The 12,707-nt window shown below is 36.0% G+C and overlaps 4 protein-coding genes across 6 annotated transcripts in view; 3 read left to right on the top strand and 1 right to left on the bottom strand.

The window, feature by feature from the left end:
* Nucleotides 1-12,707, top strand: part of LOC125838691 (casein kinase 1-like protein 3) — a 509,325-nt gene that overhangs the window by 8,939 nt on the left and 487,679 nt on the right. Inside the window, exons 11-15 of one of the 2 annotated variants that reach the window (XM_049517729.1) lie at nucleotides 129-211; nucleotides 379-442; nucleotides 883-998; nucleotides 1,176-1,350; nucleotides 1,494-1,842. In XM_049517729.1, the coding sequence (XP_049373686.1) occupies nucleotides 129-211; nucleotides 379-442; nucleotides 883-998; nucleotides 1,176-1,346 (434 nt within the window). In that variant the 3' untranslated portion in view covers nucleotides 1,347-1,350; nucleotides 1,494-1,842. Of the gene's footprint in view, nucleotides 1-128; nucleotides 212-378; nucleotides 443-882; nucleotides 999-1,175; nucleotides 1,351-1,493; nucleotides 1,843-12,707 lie in introns of those variants that run through there. The other variant, XM_049517730.1, reaches the window with a different exon arrangement.
* Nucleotides 1-12,707, top strand: part of LOC125838698 (aquaporin TIP4-1) — an 88,445-nt gene that overhangs the window by 60,270 nt on the left and 15,468 nt on the right. The window lies entirely within an intron of this gene.
* LOC125838692 (VAN3-binding protein-like) lies at nucleotides 4,575-7,420 on the top strand. The gene is made up of 8 exons (XM_049517731.1): nucleotides 4,575-5,035; nucleotides 5,143-5,208; nucleotides 5,586-5,654; nucleotides 5,725-6,097; nucleotides 6,414-6,578; nucleotides 6,658-6,707; nucleotides 6,889-6,946; nucleotides 7,036-7,420. Exons 1-8 carry the CDS (start codon nucleotides 4,754-4,756, stop codon nucleotides 7,227-7,229), a joined length of 1,257 nt encoding a protein of 418 aa, XP_049373688.1. The 5' UTR covers nucleotides 4,575-4,753; the 3' UTR covers nucleotides 7,230-7,420.
* LOC125838694 (lactoylglutathione lyase GLX1-like) lies at nucleotides 7,298-12,108 on the bottom strand. Of its 2 annotated transcripts, none has more exons than XM_049517733.1 (9): nucleotides 11,901-12,108; nucleotides 10,676-10,880; nucleotides 10,454-10,578; nucleotides 10,286-10,350; nucleotides 9,754-9,966; nucleotides 9,613-9,660; nucleotides 8,734-8,841; nucleotides 8,435-8,575; nucleotides 7,298-7,588 (listed from the first exon to the last, which is right to left on the bottom strand). In XM_049517733.1, exons 1-9 carry the CDS (start codon nucleotides 12,040-12,042, stop codon nucleotides 7,547-7,549), a joined length of 1,089 nt encoding a protein of 362 aa, XP_049373690.1. In that variant the 5' UTR covers nucleotides 12,043-12,108; the 3' UTR covers nucleotides 7,298-7,546. The 2 variants fall into 2 exon arrangements, with proteins under 2 accessions (XP_049373690.1, XP_049373691.1); XM_049517734.1 differs by having other exon boundaries at nucleotides 11,907-12,105.

The raw sequence follows: 12,707 nt of genomic DNA, 5'->3' as shown, positions 1-12,707 counted from the left end.
GCAAATAGGCTTGATCTTTCTTGGGCTGAGTTCCAACAGACATGCATTCTTGTAGGATTTAGCAGTTATTCATTTAAGTTTTTTTTTCTGAATCTGGTATTGTGTGACTACTGTGTTTATCTCATCAGGGTATAAAATGGATTATGTGTTTGATTGGACCATCTTGAAATATCAGCAGACGCAGAGGTCAAAGTCCCAGCTAGAACTACCTGTTAGTACTTTCATCACTTCATTTTTTGGCAGAAGTATTGTTTTCCTCGGTTTTAAATATTTTATTGTGTATGAGGACATCTGGTGTTGTATATCATATTTATAAAAAGTAAATTCAATTATTTCAATCCGTTTTGATATTATTTTCTCTGCCACTGGAAATTGCAGAGTCTGCATCCACTTTCTGTAACGACAGGTACTGGAGCATTGCCAAAAGCTTTAAATAAGCAAGGTAACTTGTCTTCCAGTTGCATAGTAGCTCTTTTATCTGCTGATTCTGGTCTGCAAATATGACAGCCATTTCTGTAGAGTAGCTTTGGCAATCTGTAGTATGGGGTTCTGTCAGTTTTCGGAGCTGCAGTATAGACAGAACTTGTGGGATGTGCATGTGTATAATAATTACTGTTTTTACCATCTGCAGGGGAGTTGACTTTTGACCTTTTCAGATGACTCCATTTCATCAGATTAAAACCTTGGGATCTAGCTCTTTGAATTAATAGAACTTTTACTTGTGAACTTCCCTCAAGTATGGCAGTTTTTCTCCATTAAGCAGACCTTAACCTTGCTATAGGCCCTTCATTATCTGCGATGTAGAAAAGGAGTAAAATCTCAAATTATATATTTTGTTTGAGAGTTTTACTGATATTTAACTGGTTTTGTATCTTCATGTAGGAGGTAATATTGCCACACACTTAGCTGAAGCTTCAAAACAGAAGGTATCAAGTAATTTTGTACGTGGTGATGTATCAGCTACCAATCTGAAATCTGATTATCGTACTGGAAAAAATGTAAGTTCAATTAGGATAGAGACTGTTGTTGATTTTGTCTATCCCATTATAGTTACATCATTGTTCAATAGTGAGTGGCATTTTAACCTAAAAACATTCGCCGTGTTCCATTTAGCAGACTTGTGTGTTGTATATGCATGTTGCAAACAATTGCTCTATTTTTCTAATTTGTTGCAGGTAACATTCAATACTTCTGGTCCTTCTACGTCGTTGGCTGATGCCTTCAAGAGAAGCTTCCCGAAACACGAAGATTCAATTGAAGTTGGAAATGTAGGTCATGCACATAGTGGAAAAACTGGTGCTTCAAGCAGTAAGCTGCATTTCTTAAGCAGGATTTCTTCCAAGTGAACTGGTAGGAGATTTTTCTCCAATAAAATTGATTTTCTTTCTTTTAAATTGCATCATAAGCTGGGGCTTGTTTCCATTTACAGGCCATGGAATTAGTAAAGCTATTCTTTCTCTTTATTCTTTTTTTTTTTTTTTGAAAAAAAATAGGGATTTTATGTGGGAGAAATGCAGAAGTCAAGGTCTACTTCGTGATGTTGAATTCACTTGAACCCCGTGTACCAGTAATGTATCCATCTCGAAATGACTATGAAGTATAAAGCATTGGATGTTACTAAAAGATGACCTATCAAAACTTGGTTGTCCTTTTAAGTTTTCTTCGTCTTGAATTATAGGACAGTGACTAAGCCAGCTACAGTTCACAACTATAAGCTATGTGTAAAGTGTTCTTTTCATTCCTTTTTCTAATAGAGCATAAAAGTGACATTCAAATGTTTGATTGTCTTATTCGACTCTTATCTGAATTTTATTTCTTCAATTCCTTTGCACAAAGCCTGGATTTTCACGTGCATAAGTTTTAATACGTGCTCAAGTGCCTGAAAGCTCAAATCTGGTATAGAGCATTTCAGGTATATATTTAGTTGGTATTCAGGCTCACTCTCCTGGTCTTTAGCTGTGTATAATGTTAGAGCTTATTTGCAACTTTTCATGAATTTCAGACATTTAATGTCATGAACTTGATGATGAAGCCTGCCTTTGGTGTTGAAGTTCCAATGGGGCACCATCATGGCTCTTATAACTAATCAACCTTGCATTTGTTTATAATCCTATACTTGCTGCGGAGATGATGGAATTCTATAACCTGGACTCAAGAGGTACTATGTGATTAGAGCCATAGCTTTTCTGCTCCTCTTTTTATTTTATCTAATCATGTCTTGAAAACAATCTTCAATACTACTTCATTCTGGTCATTTTCACTTTGACGAGGCTTTTCATGTATTTAGCTCAAGAATATCTTTTCATCTTTCCTTTTCTCCTCTTTAAAATATTGTATGGGACAAATAAGTCATCATAGCTTTGGTCATGTTTTGTCAAGAGGCTAGTTTGTTGAATTTGCTTGGGAGAACTCAACTTAAATACAGCAGGAGGTTTTCCTTATGTTTATGAAATAGACGATACTTTCAGCTAGTTTTGACCATTAAGTTTCGAGCTTTTCCATAGCTTCATATTATACCATGACATGTATCATACCTGAAGGTTCCTTTCTTTTGGCGATGTTGGGGTGGGGTAGGGGTGTCTTTATCTTCATTTCCAGTACCAGATGATATTCAGAGATGGAGTAATTTGGGCTGCAAAGAACACAAAAGTGCTATTATTAGCGGCTGCAAGACAAGATACAATATTAGACAGGTGGTATGAATATTTTAGCGTTTTATTCTTGCATTTAAACTCACAAACACAAATCTCAGGTGCAGTGTTTTTGTGCCGAGTTGTTAAATGAGAAACAAGTTTGTCCGTCTAGTTATTGATTAGAATCTCAGCTCATCGGTTTATTCAATGTTCAGCTATTCTTTTACCTGCAAATACAGTGACAATGATACCACTAACATACCAAAACTAGTCATCACTCCACCAGTATAGGGAATTTAGTTAAATATTCCCACTGTAGCTTTCGGAGATTGGTTGTGAGCTCTTTACAAACTTGTTTTAAGTTACATGTTCTTTTTACGAGAGATCTTCATTTTTACACCCAAGTGATCATTTCTGCATAGCTTTTAGTTTGCTATCACTATAAAGGTTACAATTTCAAAATGAAATCAATTGTGCTGACATTTTTATCTTCATAGCACTCACCACTACAACGGGAAGAAATTAATTGGTTTTACATCTATTCGAATGTATTCTTTGATGCTATATACTTATTTTTTATTAGTATATACAATCGAAGACGATGAAATAAAACAATATTAGTTCAACCACATATAAGGTTATCAAGGGTAAATAACCCACCAAACGGTTTTTCTTTACACACATTGCGCCTACTAAATCAACGTCTCTAATATTAGGGAATCACAAAAATTAAAGGCAAATGGCTCTTCTTAAACTTGTAATAATAAAGTGATAATTAAGGGGAAGTTGGGACCTCCAAGGTCTTAGTGCTCCATTTGCTATCTCTTAAGACATGATTAGACACATAGTAATGATGAAAGTGTCAATTAAAGAGATGTGCTTTCTCTATATTGTTGATTGCCTTGGAGTCATAAAACACCATTTTTTTTTTAAAACTGGTAAATATAAAACACCATTTTTAAGTACTATCTTTCTCTCTTGTTCAATCATTATTACTTTTGGGTGTTTTTGTTAATGCTCACATGCCATACGTAGTGTTATATAGCCTGAAATTTAGCAAAAGGTTACTTTACTAAGCATGATAAAAGAAAAATATTGGTTAACCATGCCGCTTAGCGCTTGTTTTGTCTCCATAATTCCTTGAACCAAAGGATACATTACAGTAAACTACAGTAACAATATACCTAATATAATCCCAAACCCAAAGATGATGTGTACGTAGATGTTATTCCTGTATTATGAAGATAGAGATGTTGTTTCCGTAAATTCTCAGCTCAAGCAAAGCATTTCATAGTAGGCATGAAAAAGGAATACATCACTACTAAAGTAAAATCATTTTGGCTGAAGTACTATTTCGTTTTCACTACTTTTGGAAAACCAAAAGGTAAAAAAAAAACCACTTCGAACAAACGTCATATGAAATTCACTTCCATCTTTCACCACTTAGCTTAAAATGTATAAGAATAAGCAGATGCCCCTTTGATCATCTAGTGCTGCACACACCATGTATTTTAAACAGTTTTTTGAACTTCAAAAATAGGATTATAACTCAAGGGTCCCTATTTGTTAGTCATGATGAAGCCCGCCGTTCAAGAACTAATCTTTTAGACCCTTTTATGTAAAAAGAAAGACAAGGGAAGTTGGAGACAAAGTTAATATGAACTTTAAAACTGGGACCTGTCCATATCCAGTTTTAGAATATATGTATCGTTCTTTCACTTAACTCAGCTTCTTTTTGAATTTTTAAGATTTCAAAGGACTTTTGAACTTTACTGTGGTCGTTTGGTTGGGAACAAGTTATCTCGGGATTAATTATCCAGTTGCCCTGGGATAAGTTATTCCATATACATTATGGAATAACTTATCCCATCACTAAGGTATAAATGGTGGAATAAATAATCTCAAGACTGTCTAATATTTCCAACCAAACGCAGGATAAATTATTATATCTAATACCTCACCACTATTATATATATCATACTGCTTCCTACAACTTGTATATTATGTTAACTTTCTTCGGTATCAGAAGATTGATATAGGATAAAGTAAGTCCAGTTACAAGTTAAAAAACATTCACAAATTTTGTACTAGTTAATAACTCACTGATCTCCTCCTTTTGAATGATTATAATGGAGACGGTGAGCTCTTGTGGTGTTAAATGCAAATCAAATAGGTTGGAAGGGATCAATGAAGACGGTGCAACAAATTGGCTACCAGGGGCATGCCCTCCACCAGAAACTCCTACTGAGTCTATGGAGTTCCTTGCAAGATCATGGAGTCTGTCAGCTAAGGAACTCTCTAAAGCACTTTCTCACACGAAACAAACAAGTTATCTAGACGAGAAGATGTCACTCTCTTCATTACAAGTGCAACATGAAAAGACTTCGATTATAGAGGAACCTGTAAGCATCTCTTCCTTAAAGCTTGTGTTGTTCGTTTATCCTGTTATGGAAATGTTTACTTCATTGTTTGCTTACAAGTTTCTGCTCTTATTGTCTTTTTGTTGCAGATAGAAGAACCACTTCCTAACTCTGATAGCCCTCCAGTTTCTCCAAGGGGAAGTGGTGATACAAAGGTAAAGGCAAGGGAGAACCAGGAGGGGCAAAGGGGGTTCCTATCTATTCTAGCACATGCACGAGTGCAACTAAAGATTTTGGATATTTACATCACTCTTTGAAATTATAAATAGGCTAGAGGGTAACAGTAGTGATGTGCCATTTTGCTGAATTATAATAATACAGATTAGGCACTACAATAACGAAGCATGTGTTTGGCTGAAAAAGCAACCACAAACTCTTCGTCATCATTTTGTGAATCCAAATAGGTGGATGGAAAACTTATATTGGAGTGGTTGATGGGAATACACTCAACTTTTTCCTCATCTCCCAAATCATTCTTAAACTCTCAGCTTTGCACTTAACTGAATAACTATACTTGTATTGATATGTGCAGGAATTGTTTTTACTACATCAGGCACTCAATTCAGATTTCCTCTCCAGTCATCATTTGCTGAAAGCTGGGGTATACAATTATTTTGACAATAACTTTACTGATTCGTCTGAACAATCACGACTAAACTGGCATAATGCAGCTCTACAGGACCGTGATGCGTGGCAAGACAATGGGTAGGTGGCTGAAAGATCAAAAAGAAAAGAAAAAACAAGAGCTTAGAACTCACAGTGCCCAGGTGCACGCAGCAGTTTCAGTAGCGGGGGTTGCAGCTGCAGTGGCTGCTCTTGCAACCTTATCAGTAACTTCTCCAGAGCAATCCATAACCAAACACAACACATCTTCAAAGATGTCAACTGCAATTGCATCTGCAGCAGCTTTAGTTGCATCCCACTGTATTGAAATCGCAGAGGATATGGGTGCTGAGCAGGATCAAATCTTATCAGTTGTAAATTCAGCCATCAATGCAAGAACTAGTGGAGACATCATGACTCTAACTGCTGGGGCTGCTACAGGTATTAATCCAACTGGTCTGGGTGGACCATCAATCTAAAAGAGACCACATCACCAATCAATTTGATAATGAAATACAGCTCTTGTATTCTTATTTACTTTGCATAATAGTCAAGCCGATCTCCTGTGGACCATGTAGACTGCTGTATGTTAGCGAAACAGAATTTCATACTCCTCATTTTCCAACTGTTGCAGCTAAATGATCCATAGAATATTTGCTATCTATAGGGATGCAAACAATTCTGCTCAACAGTTTCATAACAAAAGAAAGCTTAAACTGGTAATATTAATTTCTCTCATTGGCATTCACTATTACAGCATTGAGAGGTGCGGCCACTCTAAGGGCGAGGCTACAGAAAGGAAATGGATCTGCAGCTGTTGCTCTAGCTGATGAGTGTGTCGAAGGAAACAAAGAAGCAACTGTTACAGCAGCTCTTAGTTTTGTTGCCAAAGGGGGAGAACTGCTCAAACGTACAAGAAAAGGTAATATGAATCGAGGAACTACACTTACCTTGCAGGAGATATTGCAGCTGTTTTTTCAACAATGTTTCTGTACATGCAGGAGATCTCCACTGGAAACAAGTCTCTTTCAACATAAACTCAGATTGGCAGGTAATATGCAGAGTATACCATCTAAATGGATATACTGTCTATTAGAAAAGTGAACCTCTTACAAGTTACAAGCAGTTAGATTAAAAGCAACAAACTTTACATGTGCACCCCCACAAGGTTGTTATTTCATGTTTTCCCTATATCATCATAACAAAAGTGCGAATATGAATCTTGGTAGCAGGTGATAGCTAAAATGAAAAGCAAGCATATGGCAGGAACATTCACAAAGAAAAAGGAATGTAAGCACAAACAAATACTCACTCTAGTATCAAATTGTGTATGTGATCCTTTACACTTTCATCTAAATTGGTGCTTGATGAGTGCCCAGGTGTGGTCTCTGGAGTCTGTTGTGACGTACCAGCATGGCTTGGACGAGACGAGGAACATGACGAGCAGAAGTGCTACTTCGGGATACAAACTGCTGACAGGATGATTGAATTTGAATGCAGAAACAAAGGGGAGAAACAAATGTGGGTGGATGGGATTCAACAAATCTTGTGCTGCCGCATGACCATGACATGACTTTGGATGAACGTTTCAAAAGAGAACAAAACAGTAGTTTTTAGAGCAATTGACAATGTGTGACTTCCAAACTCTAAAATACAGCATCAAATCAGAGAAGCAGTGAATTGATTTAAGCTAGTACATCTGTATAGGGATAGATTACATATTGGAAAATGGCACTACAACGAGCCATTCATGGTTGTTTTTATTTAAGTAAAGCTATCCGCGGTTCATGCCGGAAATAGATTATCTGGATGATATCACCGGAAAAATTGTGATAAATTATTCAGAAACCTACTGCAGGATTGAGATGTTTGGGTTAATACTGCATATGTTCACTCTAATTCCTTCATAAAATCAGCATTATCAACAAAAACCTGCAAGACAACAAATGTAAATGACTAAGATGGAAAGCAAATAAAGAAAAAACTTTTATCCTTCCTGTTCTGATACCTATCAAGTGTTTTACACTGAAGTTAAGCATTTTATTCCATCTCTGTTACATGGTTTGAAGTAGTCCTCCCTAACTTGATTCTAACATGACATCATTTCACAAGCCAGAAACCTTACACCAGTCACCAACCTTATAGTGGTGTATGTTTTTGCCATTTAGTGATACATCCTATGTCTCAATTGAACAGATCTAGATATCTTATCCAATATACTTCAGTTTTACTATTGCAGAAATAATGTTTCAGCGATCAAATTTTGAATCCCTTCAAACAATAACATCTGTTTTTCCTAAGTTCAATAGGTGCTGACATGCGCGATGCTACACCAAAAACTTAGTCGGTCAAATTAACATATGAATTTTTTAGGCTATAAAGTGTCATCTGTTTTACACACATTGAAGAAAATAATGTCACTGGTGCAGATTTGAATAACCAGTTTTTCTCTCACACCTAGTGTATGGGGTTACAGTGACTAGAGGTATTGTTTATTCTACACGGTCCTAGCTAATTGGTGTGAGTGAAGGTCAACGAAGAGCAGTTTTTAGCGATTGATCGTTTTATAACTTTTGTCTTTGTCACTTTCCTCAAGTAAAGCTAGAAGCTAGTCAATATTCAAGGTAGATATCGGCCTTCAAATTGTAGATACTTTTAAACTAGTACTCTGACAAAATAAAGCATGAGATGTCTAGAAACAAGTTTTGGTGCATTGTGTAATGACGGAAAGGAATCTGCCAGTTCAGGCCAAAATAATCATAATTGTTGAAGACTTACTGTCTTCCAACCATCAGGATCAATGCATGCCATGATCTTGGTGTTTATACCCGGCAAAGGTCCTGGTTCAAGTACAATTTCCCCACCATACAGTTTTATAGCTTCTGCAGTCTTGTAGACGTCATCTGTTCCTACTGCAATCTGCAAAGATATGGAATGTTCCTTACAAGTTGAGATCTACAGAGTTTTTCTCAAGTCTGGGAAAGAATCTACTTTATTAATTATAATTTCAAATGAGTTTGCTAACGTTACTTGTCTTAAACAAAACAGCGAGCAATAATATGTTTGAATGGCATTACCTGAGCATAGCCATTTCCTTTATCATAGCTTTTGACACCATAAATATATGTCAACTCCAGAACTGTATTTTTATCTTCAGGTCCATAACCCATGACGGCTATTGTGTTCTGAGAACAAGTGTTAATAATTAACAAACAGAAGAGAGGGACAACCATAAACTAGCATTAAGGAAATGCCCAAGTAAAAAGAAATGCAATATATCAAGTGTAGCAAGCATTACTTTAATAAAATCCAAAGGAGAACATAAGAACAAAACCCATCCTAGTTTAGGGACCAAAACTAGCATGGCAGAAATCGTCCACCACCTTGAACATGAAGTATGTTTGCAAAATTGATGGAGAGAAAACCAAGAGTAAAAGGAAACACCAATGAGAAGTTGTTTTATTAAAGGTGTGGCAGCCATAAACCAAATAACTAAGATTGCCGCTCTCAAATAGCTTAAACTTTTACACGAGGTGGTTCACACAATTAAACAAATGAAAGAATTAGAGTATTCAATCAAAAATCACAAAACAATGAGTGGAGTGACATTTAAGACCTTTACGAACTTCCATTACAAACCCCTTTCGAAGCCCTTTTATACGAGACAATATATAACTACGCACGCTTTCTTACATGTAATCCCCTCTAGGTTAATACCGACTTAGAAGAGAGAAGACAGGCTTATTTAAGGTTGGCTCTCATACGATATACAATAATCCAAGCATCTAACCCAAAGCCTCAACGCATGAATTGAGTGACCCAATATGTTTATAGACTCTATTGATGATGCCTTTTATACCCAATATAGGACTCTGTGTAACTCAACAAGAGGATTGCATAAGATTCAAACAAGAACAACATAACCACAGATTTTGCAAAAGAACCTATAAACTCACTTTGTTGTCCGGATTATCTCTTTTTCGAAGAAGCTCCATGCCAAATGCCTTGAAAAATTAATCAACAATGAAGATTTAGTGTTTCTTGCAATAAAAAACAACAAGTATGTACCAGAACTTTCATCCAGCTAATCAGTTTACCTTCTTATAGAAATTAATGGACTGGTCAAGATCTCCTACACGAAGCATTACTTGACGGAAAGGTTCAAGAGTAGGCCCTCTCTCTAATAGTTCAAAGTTGTAGCCATCAGGATCTTCCACGAGGGCAACTATAGGTCCTCCATCTTTAGCTGGACCAGGTTCCTGGACAATCTTCCCTCCCTTTGCTTTTACTAGGTCTACCATTTTAGCAACCTATGTGGAAAATTCAAAAAATAATTGTAAGGAAAAAAGAGAAAGAAATACAATTAGAACATTTCTAAAGGTGTCTAACTAAAACACTGGTACTCCTCATGGAAAGATGTATGATAGACTGATAGTCACCAGCAAGTAATGAGTAGAGTAACTTCTAAAACCAAGATCTACCAAAGAAGGAAAAAGGGAAAAGATAATCAATTCCAAGGAAACATCCCTAAATGCCTGTAAAACTTTCCTGATCTTAGTTTACTTGGTAGTATGACATCAGAGAAGTATAAAAGGAACCAATGAATTTTTCATATTATGAACAACTTACATCCTCAACAGCAATTCCAAAATGACCAAAACCAGTTCCAATGTCATACTTGTCAACTCCATAGTCTGAAAGCAACAGGGTAAAGTACAATGACTATAACATCCTAAAGCACAATAAAGGATTTTCGAAGAAAGCACAGCGCCAACTGCTGGCTATGAGGAGCCTTACTGTAAGTAAGTTCAACGGCAAAATTTGATTCTTCAGGTCCATAACCAAGAAAAGCATTTGAATAGCCCTCCTCTGGTATGTCTCGTTTCCTTAACAGCTTCATTCCCAAGCATTCTCTGTAAAACCTGTATCACAAGAACAACTCTGGACTCCGGTACCTAGTTGGTAATATGAAACATAGTGCTGAAGCTTCAACTTTTTTCTACGTAATAGTAAACTTACTTAATCGTCTTGTCCAAATTCCCAACACGATAAACGACATGCAGCATTCTTCTTTTGTCCTTCTTGATCCACTCTGATGCAGTTTCATCATTTAGGGCAATATTTGACTGCGCCAGTTCAGCAATCATTCCACTTTCGATCACTTTCCCTTCAGCGCTAAGAGATTCAGGTGTTTTTCCATTGAATAACTGTGACTGGGTGATGGCTGAATAACCAATGAAGTTCAGTAAGTCATTTACTAATACACCATTGTTCAGTCTTTATTTTCTGTCTGATCTAAGTTATGGTTAGATCCAAAATCTCAACAGCTTTATAGTCCCTTGGTCGATATTTTTTGTGCAACGAGTGTTGCAAAGAACTTTGTGTTCATTCAGGTACAGCCGATACCTCCTACATTTATTTGGCAGTAGGGTGCTGTCAAAGAGAACATGTAACCAACTATACAATAGGCTTTATGTGAGCTTAGTTTTGCTCAACTAGTTCTATTGCATATTTGTCTGCTACACCTCGCTCGACTATTAGAAAAAATAATAGGAAATATAATTGAAGAAGAAGATGCCTTTGAGGCCTGTAATTAATTTCCTTAAAAAGATATTGCTCATATAATATTGGGATAAATTCAAACAAATTCCTTCAAGATACAACAAAGCCATTTGTTTATACCTGCAGATTTTTTTTAGGCTACTTCTAGAGAGTCTTTATGTTAATAGAACTTAAGAGATGATTTTTCATAACAGTCACGAACAAATGACTTTTCATAACAGTCATGTTGTTTCATGAATAGACATTCATATGTCTGTTCAATTTAAGACCTCTATATACACAAAATATACAACATCGACATCCTATATCATGTGATTATCAAATGATCAGTTACAGCTAATTAAGTTAGTTCATCAGTTCAATGAAGTTTGCTACATTTTCTAGTTTTCTAAGTAAAGATCACCATGAAACCCATTAATCAAATACTAAATTTTATCCAAGTGATTTTCACAAAGTGCAATCTTAGGCTCATTAACTTACATTTAGTAATGAGTTGACTACCAATTCAAAAACAACAACAACAAACCCAGCGTAATCCTGCAAGTAGAGTCTGGGGAGAGTAATGTGTACGCATACCTACAAAAACCTAAAGCTAAAATCTAATTCTGAGCACTACCAATTCTAGATATGGTGCATTTTCAGCACAATTTGCAGTACAAAAGAAGAAATGAAATGCAAGAACCTGTACCGAGTTGAAATAAAGCAAGCCTACGAGATGAGTTATAGGCACAAGGCACAATGATACTGCACCCATTATTAGTTGGAGAAGGAAAAATGGACTTCAATGGCTGTTGAATTTTTGGGGAAAATATTTGTAGAGCCATTTGTTTTGAATTAAAACTAAGTTCTGTAACACCTCTGTCCTCTCCATCTATCAACCTTTATCCTAACTTTATTTTGATGATTTATAGGTATGGATGTGGATAAAATAATAAGGGTATTTAGTAAACCACCTCTCTATCTTCTATCTCTAGTCTAGGAGATAATAATAAGGTCTGTGCACATTCTACTCTTTTCACATTTTATTTGTGAGATTTCACTGAGTACGATGTTGTTGTTATATTTATTGATAAATCAAATCAAGAATAATTTCAGAGATCTCCGAGCAGGTTTGGCTTGGTAACCAAAAATGTTTAAATGATCTATATTCTTCAAAAACTAGCTTTTATAACCGTAGTGTCAAGGTCATCTTTGGTATACCTTGATTAATTTTATGATATGTGTCACATCTTAGCAATAATTATCAGATAACTCTATTCACCTAAACTAAAATAGATAGAAAGAAATCACCAAGTATTGCAATCTCATAATTCTTATTCATTTCATTGACCACTTGATTACATCTTGGACGCAAAAATCTACCCCATTGTGACATCAAGTTTTGTCTATCTCACACAGAGACGCACGAATTCAGCATAAACAAAAATGCGACAAATATTTTTTTTAAAAAAACAATTGGATTACCCATTGGAATTGAGGAGCAATGAAG

The sequence above is a fragment of the Solanum verrucosum genome, unplaced genomic scaffold, assembly GCF_900185275.1.
Source record: "Solanum verrucosum unplaced genomic scaffold, falcon-dt-bn FXZP01000182.1, whole genome shotgun sequence".
NCBI lineage: Eukaryota > Viridiplantae > Streptophyta > Magnoliopsida > Solanales > Solanaceae > Solanum > Solanum verrucosum.
Note: the sequence above shows the minus strand (reverse complement) of the source record. Positions and strands in the feature narration are given on the sequence as shown.